This window comes from Hibiscus syriacus, unplaced genomic scaffold, assembly GCF_006381635.1.
Source record: "Hibiscus syriacus cultivar Baekdansim isolate YM2019G1 unplaced genomic scaffold, ASM638163v2 tig00111402_pilon, whole genome shotgun sequence".
Lineage (NCBI taxonomy): Eukaryota > Viridiplantae > Streptophyta > Magnoliopsida > Malvales > Malvaceae > Hibiscus > Hibiscus syriacus.
In genome coordinates this window covers 2069622-2089605 of record NW_024063082.1, presented here as the reverse complement: position 1 = coordinate 2089605, position 19984 = coordinate 2069622, and the positions used below count along the sequence as shown (strand labels likewise).

At 31.2% G+C, this 19984-nt stretch overlaps 3 protein-coding genes across 3 annotated transcripts; 2 read left to right on the top strand and 1 right to left on the bottom strand.

The window, feature by feature from the left end:
• Positions 1–548: 548 nt before the first annotated feature.
• LOC120162080 (transcription factor MYB46-like) lies at positions 549–2523 on the bottom strand. Its single transcript, XM_039172260.1, has 2 exons — positions 2134–2523; positions 549–1275 (listed from the first exon to the last, which is right to left on the bottom strand). The coding sequence occupies exons 1-2, from the start codon at positions 2418–2420 to the stop codon at positions 639–641; spliced, it is 924 nt and encodes a 307-aa protein (XP_039028191.1). The 5' UTR covers positions 2421–2523; the 3' UTR covers positions 549–638.
• A 5708-nt stretch (positions 2524–8231) lies between these two features.
• Positions 8232–9953, top strand: LOC120162345 (extensin-2-like). The gene is made up of 2 exons (XM_039172508.1): positions 8232–9124; positions 9305–9953. Exons 1-2 carry the CDS (start codon positions 8232–8234, stop codon positions 9492–9494), a joined length of 1083 nt encoding a protein of 360 aa, XP_039028439.1. The 3' UTR covers positions 9495–9953.
• A 6084-nt stretch (positions 9954–16037) lies between these two features.
• On the top strand, positions 16038–17634 carry LOC120161767 (zinc finger protein WIP2-like). The gene is made up of 2 exons (XM_039171975.1): positions 16038–16654; positions 17197–17634. The coding sequence occupies exons 1-2, from the start codon at positions 16088–16090 to the stop codon at positions 17632–17634; spliced, it is 1005 nt and encodes a 334-aa protein (XP_039027906.1). The 5' UTR covers positions 16038–16087.
• Positions 17635–19984: the final 2350 nt, after the last annotated feature.

The window sequence follows — 19984 nt, the reverse complement described above, 5'->3', positions numbered from 1 at the left end:
TTTTAACCAATAAGAACAACTAATTTTCTATATAAATAAGAATAAATTAATCATATAAGTAGAACATTTTCTATAAAATCGTACATATATATAGATATATAAGAAACAACGGTCAGTCTACTGCAAGAACATCATTAGAAGAACAATTGAAAATGTAAAGAGTTGGTTAATTTAATCAGACCATCCGTTATCTTATTAATTTCATACAAATTTACTTAATTTGGTTATTCATTTTTTCAATCATAGATTAGAAATTACTCAGACCAACTACAAAGAGCAGTATTCATCATAAATGAAACATTTCTCTTATTTCAAATACTGTTTACATGGCTTATTCAAGTCAAATCAAAGTACACTTGTTCTTGTTCATAAGGAAAAAAAATAGTACTTACAAAGATTTTCATGCCACCGTTATTCCAAGCTCAGCTATCCTACAACCTTATACAAATGTTTTCATGAGAGACAGAACTCAAATAAGAAAACCCCTACGTATCTTTTTTTGTTGTTGCTGGTTTTGTAAGTATTGTCGGAATCTAGGATGTTCGTAGTGTTAATTTCCACTATCAAACAGATAGGGTTTAAGGTTTGGAAATGGACTCTAGGGTTTATTTAATTTTTTTACCTAAATATTTAATTATTCAGATTTGGAAATCAAGAAATGGAAATGAAGAAACATCTTTCATCAAATCCTCCAAATCCCATTCTCCAACTTTAAGCTCTTCTCCTAAACAAAAATTCCCGCCGGCCGTTAGGTTCTCCGATTTGATGCTGTTGTTTATGATACTAAAAGGGTTGTTATTAATGTTGCTGTTGGTGGTGGTGACCGTGGTGGCAATAACGTTGTTTTTGAATGTGTTTTCCGTTTGAAGGTTTTCTCCAATTGATTCTAAAGGAGGGATATACAATTCCTCCCCATTGTCGGTGCCACCGAACATCTCGTTTTCACCGTAGAAACCGTTGCCATTTACGTGGACAAAGTACCCGGAAGTGGCACCAAACACTGTTCCAGTGGAATTCAACACCACAGATTGCAAGGAAGAGTTGGACGAAGTCGATGATAAATCGATGTACATGGGAAGAATCCCTTGTTCTTCCATTGACATGAAGCCGCCGACAGCGATGGAATCTTTGTTGGGGTCCGACGTTGTTGAATCTTTGGCGTTGGGTGAGGGGGTGGACGACAGATTCTTGAGCCTCTTCTTTATGGTTGAATTCCAAAAGTTCTTTATTTCATTGTCGGTACGGCCAGGCATACGAGCCGCAATTTGAGACCACCTTTGAAGCAACAGAAATTAAAAACACGATCCAATACTTTTCATGCATGGATGCTTTAATTCTAAACAACAGATTGTGACTTCAATTTGAGATTTAGTTCGACCGAAGCAAACACTATTACCCATAACCAAAGACTAAAAATAATTCATAATAAGCCGACAACCCTAATTTTAACCTAATATTACGTGCAGTTAAAAAATTAATAAAGGTTAATCGAGTTAATTATTTAGACTGACTAATGATATTATGAAAGTTCCTACATATATCGTATTTTGATATATTCGAAGCATTTTAATTGGAATAATTGATGGTGTTTATCATTTAGACTGATTAATGATATTATAAGAATAGAGGAATCAAATTATCTTAAAAGTAAAGTATAGGGATTAAACCCTTAATTTAAACATGGTAAAGGAACCGGAATCATAATTAAAGAGATGAAAAAAGGTATTGCAATATGTTTTCTTTCTAATGAAGGAAAGAGGGGACTATAATGAGGAAGAAGACTATGATCAAAAGCGCTTATTTTGTCAATGAAAATGATAAACAAGGTTGTAAGGTATTACCTAATGAAGCAATCAATTAGACGATATCTACGTAATTGTCATTGCTCAGCTCCCACAACTATTTTAACTAGTTTTTTTTATGAACATGAAGTAATGATAAATTTGGTTAAACTCGTGTATACTTACGGATTAAGTTATTCGAACCCGAATTCCAAATTATTTAAGGATTATATCTTCATTCTTAACTAGGGTTTTTAAACTCTAGTCATACACGTAAATTTTGTACAAAACAGTTACTCCATGCCAGCATATATATCGGGAAAAACATGCATGCAAGATAGAGAGAGCATACCTGTTGCCAAGAATGGAATGCAAATGGACGATAAGCTCTTCTTCTTGCGGCGAAATGGCACCTCGTTTCAGATCGGGTCTCAAGTAATTGATCCAGCGTAGGCGGCAGCTTTTGCCGCACCTTTGCAGGCCGGCATTCCTAGCTACATCGCTCCAACAACCTTGGCCATTGGTTAGCATATAGTTGATGAGCTTCTCGTCTTCTTCCGGTGACCACAACCCTTTCCTAAGCTTATTAGTAGTAGTATTGGTGGTGGTTGTGCTACCTTTGTTGGGCTTCCTCATCATGGGAAATCAGATACCCTAAAGAGAAGGAATTAAGCCTTGGATTTCCCTATCCAAGAAAAAAAATATGTGTTATTTTTTTGTTGATAACTAATAGGTTTTTCCATATGGGTTAGTGGAGATTTTATAGAGTGAAAGATAGGGTTAGGGGAGGAGGCTTCATGGTGGGGGGGGGGGGAATGGTGATGATGAAGAAGAAGATGATGGTGATGGTTGAAGGGGCTTGCTTAGAATTTTGGAAAGAAATAAGGAGAGAAACGAGTTAGTTGATGGGTCTAAGTAGTAAACGGTTTGGATGGAGAAATTGAGATAGAGAAATAGGAAAATGGTTTAATTATAACTTAATTACGATTAATTGGGAATTCACTTCGGTGATAAAATGAAATTTTGTTTTTCTTAGAAAATTCGGGTTCGAGCAACTGCGTCTATAGGGGATTTCTGCGTTGTTAGTGACTATACTATATTATAATCACATCAGATTATTTTTAAATATATATATATATATATATATATATATATATATATATATATATATATATAATTAACCAAAAAATTAATAATTATCTTATAACTTTTGACTGTTCATTGACTAAAACAATCACTTAAACAGAGTTAAGTGATCGTCAGAGTGTTTTATCCTTTAATTTTTTAAGAAAATTTTGTTATTACTATTATTATATCAAATATAAATCTTTATATTTGCTTCTAGTTCACATAATCATCTTTTCCCCCTTACTTTCAACATCTAATGAGCCCACACTTGCACTCGAAGATAAAGATATGGGCATGGTTACCAACTTTAAATCATGCAAAAATAATTTTATAATTTAAATAGAAAAGGCTTCTTTGTTCTAATATTATAAAAATATTATTTCATTTTTGTCATATGCATCATATGATATTATTATTATCATTATTATTTTGCAACAATGATATGAAGTCATATCAGTATCACCATACCCTATGCTTGTGGTTCAACACTGATTGGCCAAGTATATATTACTTTACGGCGCGATTAAAAACAATTACGACTATTGGAAACTTTTAGGACTAAATCTATCGAAACTTAAAACTTGGGGAATGAAATGAAAAAGAGAGAAAATTAAATTGAAGGATTAATTTTGTAATTACCTCATTTGTTTTCCAAATTAATCAGTAAGCAATTAAGAAACCCACATGGAGAGTAATACAAGAATTGTGATCGAAGAAAATGAGTTGTGTTTGCCTTGAAACTTGAGTCATTTACATTTTCAGTAAACACATAATTTATATTTAAAATGGTTCACACAATTAAGGTAGAAAAACACGAGGAAAAGAAAAGTTCATGCTTCAGCAGCCCTATCTTGACTTTTCAATTGCACCTTTCTAAGCAAGACAATGTGAAATCTCTCTCTCTCACGCATGTATATATATATATATATATATATATATATATATATATATATATATATGAGTCACGATCCACTTATATAATATAATTTTTTTTATATAGATTTAGAGTTGTTGAATGAGTGAAAATATACGAACAAAATTAACTCATTATTTTTTCAGTAAATATGTTCTTATTTCTTATTATACTGTATAATTGAATAATATATGTGTGTATATATATATATATATATATATATGTAGGATTTGTTATGTAAGATCTATTAATTTTACACGTAAATATAATCGCTAGATGAATCTAAATTTATGGTTGGGATTAAATTTTATTTTTATTAAAAAAAAAAGATAAATTCATAATCTTTTAGTTCATCCAATGATTATATTTTTCATATAATAGATGATTACATTTGTTTAATTTAATCACAAATATCCAATATATTAATCGACGAATTCAGATCATATATTGTAAAGGTCAATTATTCTTGCCCCGTTACTTATTCACAACATCAAAATTCGAACTCTAATCTTATTAGAACATTTAATACCTCGTTATATTAAACCAATGGATTGTCACTATTCAAAATTTAATGGTACAAATAAAATTATAAATATATAAGGTGAATCTAAAAAAAAATAATCATATTTAAATTTATATACATATTTTAAAAAAATGAACATTACACATTTGAAGTTTTAATCTCCATAACTATACAATAATATCGATATTAATTGAATTAGTTGTACTGGTTGATATATTCCTGTTGTTGAAAATATTAGTATTTGCTATTGGTGATGGGAAAAGGATAGTGCCCATTCCAACCGGATAGCTTCTAGAAATAGAGGGACGTCTATAAGATTAATGGTGTGGTTTAAATGCGAGTTATGGCCTAATTCATCACACGTTTCGAGCTTACACTCAAAACACATAATTAAAGTTGGTTGTATATACAAGTAATTGGCTGCTTAAATAATTGGGGACATTATCAATTGGACAAACTACTCAAATAGTTCCCTCAATCATGCATCCTTTGAAACTTCATGGAACATTAACCAATTGAAATAATATTGGAGGGATCACTATATATAATGCGGTCTTTGGGTTAAACATTCATTCACAAAAGAGGTTATTACATTTTACATTAATGTAATACACTTAAATCTATTTTTTTTGGATAATTATTTATTTTATTAATTGATTGTATCTTCCATATAAAATTTTTATCTTATTAATATATATATGTCTATCTTAAAAAAATATTTATAGATTCACCATCTTCATCAGCTCTATCACTGTATGTTTACAACTCCTCCATCTACCTCGTCAATTGTCTACAAGTTCCCACCTCCATCGTCTCCCTTCACCACCTATTTATGTTTATAAATCTTCATTATCACTATCTCCCTCGTCAGCTGTCACGCTCACCTTATGCATACAAATGTTCACCTCCATCATCTCCATCACCATCTTCTTTGTATGTTTACAATTCCCCGTCACCCTCATTTCCCTCGCCACCTCTATCTTATATCTAAAAGTCTGAAACTCCTCTCTCTTCCTCACCACATCCTTCTTATGTCCACAAGCCTTCTATTCCACTATCTTCATCACCCTATCTCCTTATGTCTATAAGTTACCTCTTCTATAATCTCTCTCACCGCCTCTTCTTTATGTCTACAAGTTCCCACTTCCACCATCTCTCGCATCACCTCCTCCTTATATAATCTCTCTCAATGCCTCTTCCTTATGTCTACAAGTTCCCACTTCCACCATCTCTCGCATCACCTCCTCCTTATATAATCTCTCTCAACGCCTCTTCCTTATGTCTACAAGTTACCACTTCCACCATCTCTTGCATCACCTCCTCCTTATACATATAAGTCCTAATCTCTGTCATCTCCTCCACCTTATGTCACCAAGTCTTCATATCCTCCTTATGTATACAAGTCCTCATCACCTTCAACATATGTCAACGAGTCTCCACCTCATCTACCTTACATTTACTAATCCACTATCCCACTATACATGTGGAGAAATTCATTAGTTATTTACATTAAGATTGAAATTTTTTGGGCTTTTAATAAGTTATCAAACTTTAAGTTAAAACTGGGCTTTAAACGAAGTATGGACTCTCTAAAACATAAATTTAATTATAAAATTAAATACAGTCTTAAGACTAATCATAATATAATCATATTCAATTGAAAACGATATGACAACTCATTACTGACTTTCCTTAACTTTAATTATCTTTGAAAATGCTTCACCACCTATCTTTAAAGTTGAACATTTATTTTTAGCTATCATTGCGACTGTCTTCTTCTTTGTAAATTGTTTTTTTTCTTCAGTATAGTAAATATAAATTCGAATTAATATTCATATCACTTCAAAATTTTGATCGAATACGAAAGCCAAAACTTTATTCCCTAGACCAAGTTTTGGACTTGATTCAAGGAATCAATCCATATTTCATTAACTAGTGGAGGTTTCTTCGTATTTATATTCTCAACTCTCTTAAACTAATAGCAATTAGTGATGAAACTTCGGTAACCAATTAAAGAAAATAGAAAAACCAAATTAATGCATCATGATTAGGGATAGTCAAGGGTCAGATTATGGCAGATTTCTACTTATTTGAACTTGATCCGAGTATTATATTATTTTTACCCATGATCTAATTCGATATAAGATTAGGAAGGCTCTAGTCGATCCGAGAACGAATCTGATTTTTTAAGTAAAAATCCTACTCGATACTAGGTCAAATATGTATCTAATAAAAAATAAAGAGAGAAATATTATTATAATTATCCTAAATCTAACCTAACCTCACCTTTAGAACAACTTGACCCGGACCTAAATTTTTAATAAAAATAAGAAAAATTGACCATATAAGATTAAATAGAATCATATGCAGGGTAAACTACATCAATAGTCACCACCTTATTATTACTTTTCTATTTTTGTTCAAGGAATTAGCTTTTTTTTTTTTTACAAAAGTATCACTATTAAAAATTTATATCTAAATAGTATCATATGCTTGGATTTGTTATAATTTCATTGAAATTTTATATTTTTATTTATCAAATAAGATAAAGGAAAATTAAGTATCTTATCATAGAAGAAGAGGATTTGAACCCATCTTATCCACTAAGTTAAGCTAAAAATTTATTAAATTCTATTAAAATTGATATTTAATTAAATTTTATTAACACCTTAAAATTATATCGAAATAGTATTAGGTAGATTGAAATTGAGACCGTAATAAAACTGAAATAATATTGAAGTATTGAATCAAATTATATAATTATTATAATTTTAACCAAACAGATATTTAATTTGAACTATGATTAAAACTGAAGATCAAACTATAAAAATAATATTAAATTATTTTAAAATTTTAGTTTATATTATTTATTTAAAATATAATATAAATTTAAAATCGTTTGAAAATAATTATATAAATTTAAATTTATCATTTTAATTTTTAAATAACATTTAACTAATTTAATAATAATCTAATTCACTAAAAAAATTAATAAATTTAATATCAATAATCAAAATTTAATTCATTTTGACCTTAAAAAATCACATTTTCCATCTATACCAACAAAGTTTTGAATTAATGACATTTCAATCGACTACCGAGAATCGTTAATATATCACAAAATATTAAAATAAATAAATAACAAGGTGCTTAACCATTCTAACGTGCATCCATTTGTTTGCCTTGTATTGACTTTTTAATCCAACCGCAATAGTTGGTAACACGTCTCATTTAATTTTGCTCGTCTGATTAAAAAAATATCTAAAACTTAATATTTCTAATTTGGTCAACCACATACTTTATATTTTATTAATTTTAATAACAATATTACAAATATAATTGGATTAATAACTAAAATATATTCGAATAAAATTTATTCAAAATAAAATTCACACACCATATATTTATACATGAACAACTATTTGTTGTATTATTTTCTTCTTTGTAACAATAATGAAAACTTAAAATACTAAAGAAAATATTTATAACAAAATAATTAATGCTTGGTGAACTCATGGAATTTGTGATATATGAAATTATATATATAGTTGAAGTTTTGAATATTATTTTAATGCAATAAGTTTGTTGAGAACATGTAAAGTACAACCTTCATTGACTTGTAGGAGCTGGTGGAATGTCACATTAATTTATTTTTGCAATAATTAATATTACATTTGAGAAACATATGGGATTAAATTATTTAATTGATTAAAGGTGGGAATTTTCATATGGACGAATTTAAAATTCCCAAGGATATTGGGGAGCTTACTATATAAACTTCAAGCTCTTTGTTGTAGTTAACAAAACAGAAATACAAATAGCCTTTTATTTGTATGGTATAGGAAGTAAAAACAAGTTGGGAGTTTCGGTGCCTTGTTCCCCCAAAATGGCCACGATTTGGCCACGCCTAGCATATGCCTTGGCATTGTGCTTGATAATAAGCACTGTAGCTGCCGACGGTGAGCCAACTCCATACAAGTACGAGTCACCTCCGTATAAATACGAGTCACCACCACCACCTTCATACAAGTACGAGTCGCCACCTCCTCCTCCCTATAAGTACAAGTCACCACCACCACCTCCGTACAAATACGAGTCACCTCCTCCTCCTCCTTACAAGTACAAATCACCACCACCACCTTCGTACAAGTACGAGTCGCCTCCACCTCCTCCCTACAAGTACAAGTCACCACCACCACCTCCGTACAAGTACGAGTCGCCTCCTCCTCCTCCCTACAAGTACAAGTCACCACCACCACCTTCGTACAAGTACGAGTCGCCTCCTCCTCCTCCCTACAAGTACAAGTCACCACCACCACCTCCGTACAAGTACGAGTCGCCTCCTCCTCCTCCCTACAAGTACAAGTCACCACCACCACCTCCGTACAAGTACGAGTCGCCACCTCCACCACCATATAAGTATGAATCACCTCATCCTCCTCCTTACAAGTACAAGTCACCACCACCTCCTCCATATAAGTATAAGTCACCACCACCTCCTCCATACAAGTATGAGTCACCACCTCCACCACCATACAAATATAAGTCACCCCCACCACCTCCATACAAGTACGAGTCACCACCTCCACCTCCATACAAGTATAAGTCATCACCACCTCCTTCATATAAGTACGAGTCACCTCCTCCTCCTCCCTACAAGTATAAGTCACCACCATCATCCCCATACAAGTATGAGTTACCTCATTCTCCTCCTTACAAGTATAATTCGCCACCACCACCTCCGTACAAGTACGAGTCACCACCTCCACCTCCCTATAAGTACAAGTCCCCATCACCATCTCCATACAAGTATGAGTCACCTCCTCATCCTCTCTACAAGTACAAGTCACCACCTCCACCTCCATACAAGTACGAGTCCCCACCTCCACCTCCGTACAAGTACGAGTCACCACCTCCACCTCCATACAAGTATGAATCACCTCCTCCTCCCCCCTATAGGTACAAGTCACCACCACCACCTCCGTACAAGTACGAGTCGCCACCTCCACCTCCATACAAGTACAAGTCGCCACCACCACCTCCATACAAATATGAGTCACCACCTCCGCCACCTCCATATGTGTACAAGTCACCCCCACCTCCTTCGTATGTTTACAAGTCACCTCCACCACCTACGCATTACAAATAAATTCCACAAAATCCTATTTTCATATAAAGATACCTTCTTCTCCAATCTCATTTATTTCCACCTCATTACATATGTAAGCCTCTGTGTCCTTCGTTACATTCGATTCCACCTCAAACCTCCAAGTCTCCTCCCCCAATATATATATTCCCTCCAACTCCATATTACTACACGCCTCCATCACCTCTTTATCCATGTCATTCCCTTACTTAACACTATAAGCCACCTCGTATCTATCAATGCGTGCACTAAGTTTAAAGAAGCCTAATTATTTAATAAAACAAAGGCATTTCCTTGTACATGCTTTGTGGTTTCATCTACCATTTTATTTAATCTAAGATACATTTATGTGTTCGATGTTGGTGTAATAAGAGAAGGGATTGTAGCTACAAGAAGTCGTCAATTGGTTTCTTGCAAGCTTTGTGGTTTGTCCTTCGAATTATAGCCCCCTTTGCGGGTAATGAATTTGTTACGTTTTCAACATTATTTACTTTGTAATTGTTTGTGATTTCCAATATCATGTTAATTTAAATTATTTTACGGCTATATGTTTCCATTTACTGTTAAATTGTTGAATTGATCTAAAAAAATCAATAACTCAACAATTTGAATGCAACAAATTAGCGAAAATTACCAATTCAAGTTCATGTGTTTACCAACATTTGAACTAACTTCTCAAATTCCATAAAATACAATGGCCGGATTTTGACAAATTAGAGTAACTAACTTATCAATTTCTATAAAACAAAAGGATGAAATACATAATTAGACCAAACAGGACCCTATCAAACAGTTCATGGGTAATAAAACGTTGACTGAATGGCTAAAACGAGTCCCTCTTAATTAATCTCAAGGCACTTGATCAACCCTCCACATTGCCAAGGCAAATTGGAAGGAAAAAATATTGATTAATTAATAATTCTTTTGGGTTGGTGCCTTCTGTGAGACGCTATTACAGAAAACAGAGCAAATGTCTGGAAATGACGGAACAACACGAAGACATGAAGTTTCAAAGAGATACTCAAAACCAACATACTCGTGCTGTCTCGGGAACATGGGGATCATATTGGAACATTAATTCCACCATGGAAAATATTATTTACTTTTAAAACAATCATGGATAGATCGTGAAAGAGTGGACGAGGATAATCGTATCATAAAAATTTCAAGTTTTTATACATTTTAGATAATCTTTTATATTTCCGATTGAAATTTTGTTTTCATCCTTTAATATTTATAAGTTCATCTTCCTTTATAATTTTATAAGTTTGTCCATTTTCTCGGAATATAATCCCAATTAATTAAGGTTATTTTAATATTTAGGAAGAGTTTTGAAATATGTTTTTATTCATTCAAAACATTGTTTTATGTTTTCACTTTGGTCGATGCCACTATTTAATTAGTTTTAGACTTCTAATTAGGTTTCACATTTGATTATGAATCCAATCAGATCGATTGAACTCAACAGAGATAAAATTGAATTGAATTATAAGAGAGGTTAAATTATTTAATTTTGAAATAAATATGATTTAAGAAAATAATTAAATTGTAATTATTTACCTTATTTTATTCTGGTGATTTAGTCTACCATAGCGGCATGTCTGGTGAAAAGAAGACATGTACCTTGGAAAACATACATGTCATTTGTCAAACTAATTAATTCCACCTAATTTATTACCAAAAAACTTTACATTTTACTTGCATGCATGAAAATCACTTTGACTTGTGCCTTCAGAAAGGGTCCCTTTTACTTACAAGCATAGGAAGTAATGATAAGTGAACTAAGCTTTATAATTAATTTTTAGAATTATAATCTTTAAAATATAATATTTTTTTACGTATTATTAAGAATGTTAAAAATTTATAATTTTTTATGAACTATATACCCCCTTTAAAATACATGTTTAAATCTTAAAAAATATATTATTAAGAAAAGCATTCTCTAACCCTAAATATAAATTGTAAAATCAAAATGAAAAAAATAAAAACAAAAAACACAATTGTTTATCCACCTTTAACTTGGCATCGTCGTCATCATTATTTTTGTTGTCTAGTAGGGTTAATTGTCAAAGAACTTTTAATTAAAATGGTTATGTAATTACTATTTTGAGAATAAACAACTAAATCGATATTCTTTTAAGTATTGGTTTAGGGTTATTTAATTATCGTTGCCCTTTTGTATATAAGAAACTGTGGAACTAATGCTAATAGCAAAAGTTTCATTTTCCACTTTAAGGAAGTTTTTAGATTTGTTAGCATTTAATTCGTTATTTATTCAATTGAAAAGGTAAAATAATTCATTCAGGGAAGGATTGAAAGGGAGCGGATAGGGGCATTCGCGATTTGGAATTTTAAAATTATCGTATATTTTAGATTTTTCTATGTATTTCTATTGAAAATTTATTTTCATCCCTTAGAATTTTATAAATTTATCCCCTCCTAAAATTTAGATGTTCAAATCATAGTATAAGATCGTGCATCCGTCCTTAAGTTCATTATACTCGGGTTTTCTTAATCGATAAGTGGTTTTTATAAATTAATTACTCACTAATTTAATTCTTTTCAAATGTATTATTAATGTATCGTCTATCGGTATGATGTTTTGATTTTTAATTTTAAAAACAAAAATTGAACTTATGAAAAAGAAAAAAAAAACAATTTATTAGCTTATCACTAATTAACATTTTCAAGTACATTTTACTTATTTTTTTTTCTATAAATATCATATTTATTATTGAGAAGTGACCCCATTCTCTATGAGTGGGTACTGTATGCAATTGTCCTCCTCATGTTCTTATATCTCTTACGCGGAACCGCATAAATAATGCCTTATTAATTTATTTATTCTCATATTATAATTTTTATTTAAAAATGAACTAGGTTGGTAAATTTATGGATGTTAAATTCTACACCATTATAAGTAACTTTAAATGAAATTAAATATATGATTGTGCAATTAATTGAAATCAAAATTATTGAATTTAGTTCTTGTCAATTTTTATTAAATTATAAATTGGCATATTTATTACACTAAACTTTAATTTTTTATGAATTATATTATTAGATCATTAAGTGGTAAGAGAATAATAATTTTCATCAACGATATGATCAAAATAACATCATTTTAGTATGGATATATCGATGCTCAAATTAATATTTTTTTACGGTTATATGAACTCTTTAGTTTATGTATTAGTTTTGTTATTGAAATTTAAAATGCTTTAATTTTAGACACTAAACTTTTTTATCATTACTAACAATCAATAGTCACTCATTATCAACTGTCATTCACGACAATATCAATATCAAATTGTAAGCATTTCACTCTTCATGTTTCTCTTCAATTTGATTTTTTATGAAGTACATTAAAAATCGATAAAAATCAATCTAAAGATTCGACACGCTAATACTTCGAACCTCCTTCAATGATTATCTAACTAAGGTGATATTGAGCTATATTGTTTGTCTTCTCTAAATGATATATCTCATCGTTCAAATTTTTGAACAAACACTATAAATCTCTCAAATTTAAGAAAACCTTCAAATATGTTAAAAATAATATATTTTTTATTTAATTTTATGAGTTTTGGAGATATTTAAGAAAATCTAAATTAATAAAATGAGAGATGATAATAAAACAAGTATATCGATTTCTAGAATGTTTGTAAATGACGTCGGAAAGTAATAATTTTTTATAATTAAAAGTTTATAAAAAAAATTAATTTTAATAAAAAAGATGATAAGATGAAATATGGTAAATTACATCGTTCATCATTGTACTTTACTCTTCTCCTATTTTGCTCATTGTACTTTCAATTTTTCTAATTTGCTCACTGAACTTTACAAATTGAATTATTTTGCTCACTCTCCCGTTGTCTCTATAACGTTTTGATGACATAGCATTTTTCATTTATTTTTAATATAAAATAATTAAAAAAACAAAAAAAAACTGAAGATGGTTGGATGTCACTGCCGACAACCGTAGATGGTGGTCGTTCAATCTTAAATTTCATGGGTCGCTTCGCCTCGACACCATGAGTCCGAATCTAACCTGCATTTTTTTTGAAACTTGCTCTGAAGTCCACAAAATTGAGATTGAAAGCGATGAAGAAGAAAAGTATCAGTCTAGATTTATGGGTTTTGAGACATTTTTCGGTGAAACAACCACCAAATTCGAACTCATGGGATCGAGGTGAACCGACCCATAAAATTTGGGACCAAACGACCACCATCAATAACGGTAAACGGTGGCCGGAATGAAAATAATGTGATGACCAACAGCAGCAACTGATCGCAGAGTGGAGAGAAAATGTGGAGAAGAAAAAGGAAAAATAAAGAAATGAAGAAAAATAAAGAAATGAAGAAAAAAAGGTTTTTTTAGTGGATTCGAAACGATATTATTTTGGTATATATTTGAATTTTTTCTTATGTCATTTTGATGCTTATGTCATTTCTTAGGTCATGTCATAATATCGTTAAATAATTAACGGTAGAGTAAATAAAATGATTTAATCTGTAAAGTTTAATGAGTAAATTAAAAAAATTAAAAATATAATAAACAAAATAAAAAAGAGTAAATTACAATAATAAACGATATAATTTACTCGATGAAATAAAATGAGATTGCGAAAAGTGGAGTTGGTTTGGGGACAGTCTATCAGCTGGTACTGAACGAAGCCGACAGCAGCGCGCCCACCAAAGCAACTGCTGGCTGTGCTCTGATTCACATTTGAGATTTACTGTTTCCCGACGCCGAATAAACAAACCCTCAACAAATTTTGTATTTCTTTCTTTAACAATAAAAAGGTTACATTTTATTTAAATTTGATTGTAGAATATAAAAATATTTGCTGATTTGGAAAAATAAATAATAATAATAACGGGATATTTAAGATAATATATTTTTAATATCTTTCTTTCTTGAGATTAGGTTAGAGGTTGTATATTTCAATAACCATGTAGGTTAAATCTGTCTATGCTTCTAATTACCAATTGGTTGTACTAAAAAATTCAAAACATGTTATCAGCCTAAGTCGTACAAATTTTAAAATAATTAAAATTTCAAGTGTCTATATTTTGCGAGGAAGTTGTCAATTTTACAGGTTTTTTAGTTAGAGTTGTTAAACAAATGACATGTAGTTAAAATTTGATTAAAAATCAGTGTATATATAAGTATGGAGTTAATTATTTTATATATTGTTTATTGATGATTTAATTTTACGCTCTTAAGGTTTGATAATTCATTTTTTAATATTAAATTTTATGTACGTCCTTATATTTAAACAGGGATTCTAAACGCAGTCAACAAAGATCTATTAGGTGATATTGCTTTTACTTCAAGTGAAACACTTGTTCGACAAAATTTACATGATCATTTTGATAAATTCGATAACTTTAGGGTTTTCTTCGTTCATCCAGAAAAGTTCTATGTTGAATCAAGTTAAGTCTATTATTTTAACATATTCCACAGGGATGGACATAATGTATTGGTGTCCATTTCGACATGTGAGTATAATGTCTCATAATAGAACTCGAGAACAAAAGTCTTTTCAATTTCTTATGGGTATTAACCAAACATATTCTACTATTACATGTCATATTTTACTCATAAAATCATTACCTACGGTCAAACAAACGTACAATACAATATTTTAACAAATAAAGAGAAAATCAGAATCCATTTTTTAAATATTTTACTTCTTTTTTTCTTTTATATTCTCAGCTAGGTTAAAGGACTCTGGGTTGTATTTCGAACCAATTCAGCTGATCCACTAGATCCATTTTTTTAATATTATTTCAATGTAATGATTAAATGATTTTTAATTAGTGAAATAAGCACCAAATTATATATTGTACTCTTATTCAAAGAAATTACATTTGAATCTCCGAATATTATTGAAAGAAGCAATCACAAACTTCGAACATAAATCATAAAACAAATATAAAATATATTAAAATAAAATCCAAACTAGTTTTTATTTTATTTTTATTTTTTGTATTTGATTGAGTTAATTATAAGGTAGTATATGCTCATAATCTTTTTAACTATTGACAATACGTACACTCTATAAATACAACCGTTAGAATTCAAGATCTCTCAAAAAATATAATAATCTCTTTAATCACTTAATGCAATTATTGAAATCAATTAATGTAATTATTGTATTCAAATAACATTAAAGCCTTTTTATATTAAAATAAACTTACAAACACAAATGTCAAATTTAAAAGGTAGACATTAATTTGCACACTAATAAAGAAGCAACCGAGAAGCTAAGTAGGGGAGACAAAACTATAAATCCAATTACCGACTGTCTTTACTCCTTTCCACAACATTAATTTTACATCTTCAACCTCTATTTTTATACATCATTTTCCTGCACTTTCCACACAGTAGCAATGTTCAACCTTTACCTTGTTCTTTCAACTTCCCCAGATTTATCCTCTGCCCCCACTCTTTCATTTCTTTAATACTGTTTGTTTAGTACTCAACTTTGGGTTTTTTCTGCTGATCTCGTTGAGTCCTCTGGGGTTCCTCTCAAGTCTCAACCTAAAAAAAAACCCTATATTTCTTCTACTTCAACCGCTATCAGGCCATGTCTGATTCTGATCCTTACTCCAATTACTTCAATGGCTGGTTCAATCTCAGCCCTTTCAACTCTATCTTCTCCTCTTCATCCTCTTCGAATCCATTTTCACTTGCTGCTTCTAATGGCTACTACTACAATGGTTACTGGAATACCATCATCGACGGGAACCCTTCTTCCCCTCCACTCAAAGAAGCTCTCCCTCTTCTTCCAACAAGGCGTGATGAAGAACAACAGGAGAGTTCTTCCATGGAAGTGGAGAAAAGCAATGGGAATGATGAAGAAACCGTCACTGTTGCTCTTCATTTGGGACTCGCCCCGGGTAGCCCTAGTTCTTGTGCTGATTTGATCTCGAGATTTCCAACATCATCGCCTGCTGATGTTCAAGAAGACTCAGGGTCGGGTACTGGTGCAGATAAAGAAGATCATGACACTGTTAATGCTTCACAATACCTATCGAATACGCTCAACAAGGGTCAATATTGGATCCCTACTCCTTCTCAGATCCTGATTGGACCTACTCAGTTTTCATGCCCGCTTTGCTTTAAGACCTTCAACAGATACAACAACATGCAGGTATATACACTTGTTTTCGAGCTTGATTTCAACACTTTCAGTTTTGTTCTAAGCCTGGTTATGATGATTATAAGATAGAAAACATATGGTTCCTTAGGGTTTTTCTCTTTACTTTTTGCATGATTTCTGGGGTGTTGGGATTTGAAAATTAAGAATAAATCTATAGCTGGTCCAGTTGAGTCACCAACTCACTTTATGTGATTGAACAACACAAGATTTATGCTTCTTTTTTGGTACCTTGAAGTTTGTGTTCCATTGGCTGATGCCTAGAACTGTCAGTATCCCAGTTTTCATCCAGGCTTATCAGACACTTTTTAATTGACTAACCTAAACTAAACCCCCACGGCTTAAGCAAAATCAAAATGTGAAGCTGAGCCATTTCGTCCTCTATTCTTTTGATGCTTATACAACAATAGCAATAGGAATGGAACCCTAATCAGAGAAAAAATGGTCCTTTATTTGAAAAAATTTCAGCAAGTTTGTTGTTCAACGAACCATTAATGCAAGCAAATATTTTTTCCATGTACTCAAATTCTATGTAGATGCATATGTGGGGGCATGGATCACAGTATAGAAAAGGGCCAGAGTCACTAAGGGGAACCCAACCAACAGCAATGCTGAGGTTGCCTTGTTATTGTTGTGCACCGGGGTGCCGGAACAACATCGATCATCCTCGGTCGAAGCCACTCAAGGATTTCAGAACCCTACAAACACATTACAAGAGGAAGCATGGGATCAAACCATTCATGTGTAGGAAATGTGGGAAGAGCTTTGCGGTGAGGGGTGATTGGAGAACACACGAGAAGAACTGCGGGAAGCTATGGTACTGCAGTTGTGGGTCTGATTTTAAGCACAAGAGGTCTCTCAAAGATCATATAAAAGCATTCGGGAGTGGCCATTCGGCTTACGGGATTGACTGCTTTGATGAAGAAGATGAATTTGGTTCTGACAATGAGCAAGATAATGAATACTCTCAGTAACACGTATTAATTATAAGCCATTATGATCTTTGTACTCTCCCTTTTGTTTATTTTTCTGGGTTTTCCTTTTTAACTTGGTAATGGTATTAGAGACTCCTCATCGATCAAAGCTGGACCAAGTTCCTGCATGTAATTCTAATTAAGGAAAATGTGGAATTATCACTTCAGTTCAGTGTTTTTCCCCCCAACTTTGAAGCATATAAACATGCTGAAATTGAATCAGATCATCAACTTCAAATTAAGCAACTACTCATCAGATCAAAAGATGATTGTATAGGGATTTTATACACCTTGGGAGAAGCTAGAATCCTCAACAGGGTTGGTATTGAGGTAAGTGTAAGCCTGTGTCGTGTTGTTCTCTTTGTGTGATAATGGATCAGAGATAGTTAGGAAGAGACTGTACGTGAACAGGGAAAAGGAGGTTGGTAATGATGTGATAGGTCGACATTATTTAATTCATTAACTCTTCTTGTGCGTGTCAAATGATAATTCCCTTTGTATGGTGGACACACACATGACCAATGAATTTCAAGTAAAATCAGGAATTTAAATTTAAAAAAAAATACTATTCCAACATATATTATTTTTAAAAGTGTTTCTAATTTTGATATAATTTTTAAGAATAATATTAAACGAAATCTTTAAAAAAGTTTTACCTGCATTGTGAAGTTTGATTTAGAAGGGAGTGGATCTTCTCGATGGCAGCTTTACTTGAAAGACTTTTGGTGACATGAGACTTGAGAGAGAAGCAGCGACAGAGGGTCAAAAGATTGCTTATGAAATGTCATGTCAATGCTTCCATATATATATATACACTATCTTCAGTTTCTATACTTTATAATACTTAAATTATTTTTATTTCGTAAGATAGGTATAAACTTTAGATTGAATGAATTTAAATTTGATCTAATTTTACATAATTGATTTTTTTTAAAAAAAATTAAGTTTTGATCGAGTTAAATTATTTGACTGATAAGATAAAGTTTAACCAGATTTTAATTTAAGGTAAGAAAATTTTATTTGATTTGACTCAATACAAGATAATATTATAATATTTCTTTATATATTTAAGAATAATAACAATAATATCAACCTCTTTGTTTTCTTAATTTGATTCTTATTTACCTTATAAAAATAATAATGTTATATATGTGTGTTAGGTCGCAAACTGTATGCGAGTTTTTACTCAAAAAATATGTTGAGTGGAGCATCCTTAGACTCAAATTGATTAGTGTAAAACGTGCAAAGAAGTAGTACTCAAATCAATCAAAAAATTAATTCGATTCCAATTATATTTATCCCTAATTATATTCACAATTGTATATTGGGATTTGAAGCAATCATATTTTCTAAATTAGCACATGATATAAGTATTTTTATGATTTAATTTTATATTTTTTAAAATTAATAATTTATATATCTTCAAGTTATAATATGATTTATTGAGAATTTATTATTTTATTAAAAATCATACATTATTTGATATTTTTTAATGGAAGTCGTTGGTCTTATTAAAAGTTAAAAATATTTAAAATTATAATAAGAATTTTCCATTATCACGGTAAACTAAATACAAAATTTAGACATTTTCCTACTACATTGAAATTGGTCACCTTAAATTATACATTGAAAAAGTTAAAAACTCAACTAAAAGACTCGAATGGAAAATAGATATAAATAAATTTGATTGCATCGACAAATGAATCACAAAAGGAGATTAAATTATTGAAAGATCACCGAGAACAACAAATCAAAGCCAAGCTTCGTGAGAAACTGTCCACGAATGCAAGATCGCGTATTCAAATTCAGTCTAATGGTCCATAGCAGGGAATATCAACAAGATTATAAACAAGTGTCATCTTGATCAAGTGTGACATTGAAAAACATAAAATAAAAACAACGGGCAAACGACCGAGAAAGAAGTCGAAAAGTGTACCACAAAGACACAAATATGTTACAAAAGTAGAGTTATTTTTATTAGAAACTTAAAAGACAGAAAAAAAAAACTTACGGTCTACAATCAACGTTAAAATTGATGTTGCGATCGACTAAATAAAAAAAATAATTGAGTATATATAAAATAGACATTCATATTTCATAAAGCATCAAATACGTTGTGTTTAATTTTATGTCGTACCCAGGCAAACAAAACGAAAGAGAAACGGAAGTTTTTCCATTTCATGTCATATTGGTGCGCTTCAGTTTACACAAGAGTGAGGTAAGCTTTGACAGTGTTTGGAGAGAGAGAAAATCTGCAGTTTTGATTGTACATCTAGATTTAACACAACAGTGTGAAAATGGATATTTTATTTATTTTCCCTTGATGACTCCTTTCTTCTTATATTAATTT

Bases quoted from the DNA above. Each gene is read 5' to 3' on its own strand.
- LOC120162080 (XM_039172260.1), bottom strand. From the start codon at position 2,420: ATGATGAGGAAGCCCAACAAAGGTAGCACAACCACCACCAATACTACT. The intron at 1,276-2,133 runs GTATGCTCTCTC...GTTGCTTCAAAG, and splicing joins CATTCCATTCTTGGCAACAG to GTGGTCTCAAATTGCGGCTC.
- LOC120162345 (XM_039172508.1), top strand. From the start codon at position 8,232: ATGGCCACGATTTGGCCACGCCTAGCATATGCCTTGGCATTGTGCTTG. The intron at 9,125-9,304 runs GTACAAGTCCCC...TCCCCCCTATAG, and splicing joins CCACCTCCACCTCCCTATAA to GTACAAGTCACCACCACCAC.
- LOC120161767 (XM_039171975.1), top strand. From the start codon at position 16,088: ATGTCTGATTCTGATCCTTACTCCAATTACTTCAATGGCTGGTTCAAT. The intron at 16,655-17,196 runs GTATATACACTT...AATTCTATGTAG, and splicing joins ACAGATACAACAACATGCAG to ATGCATATGTGGGGGCATGG.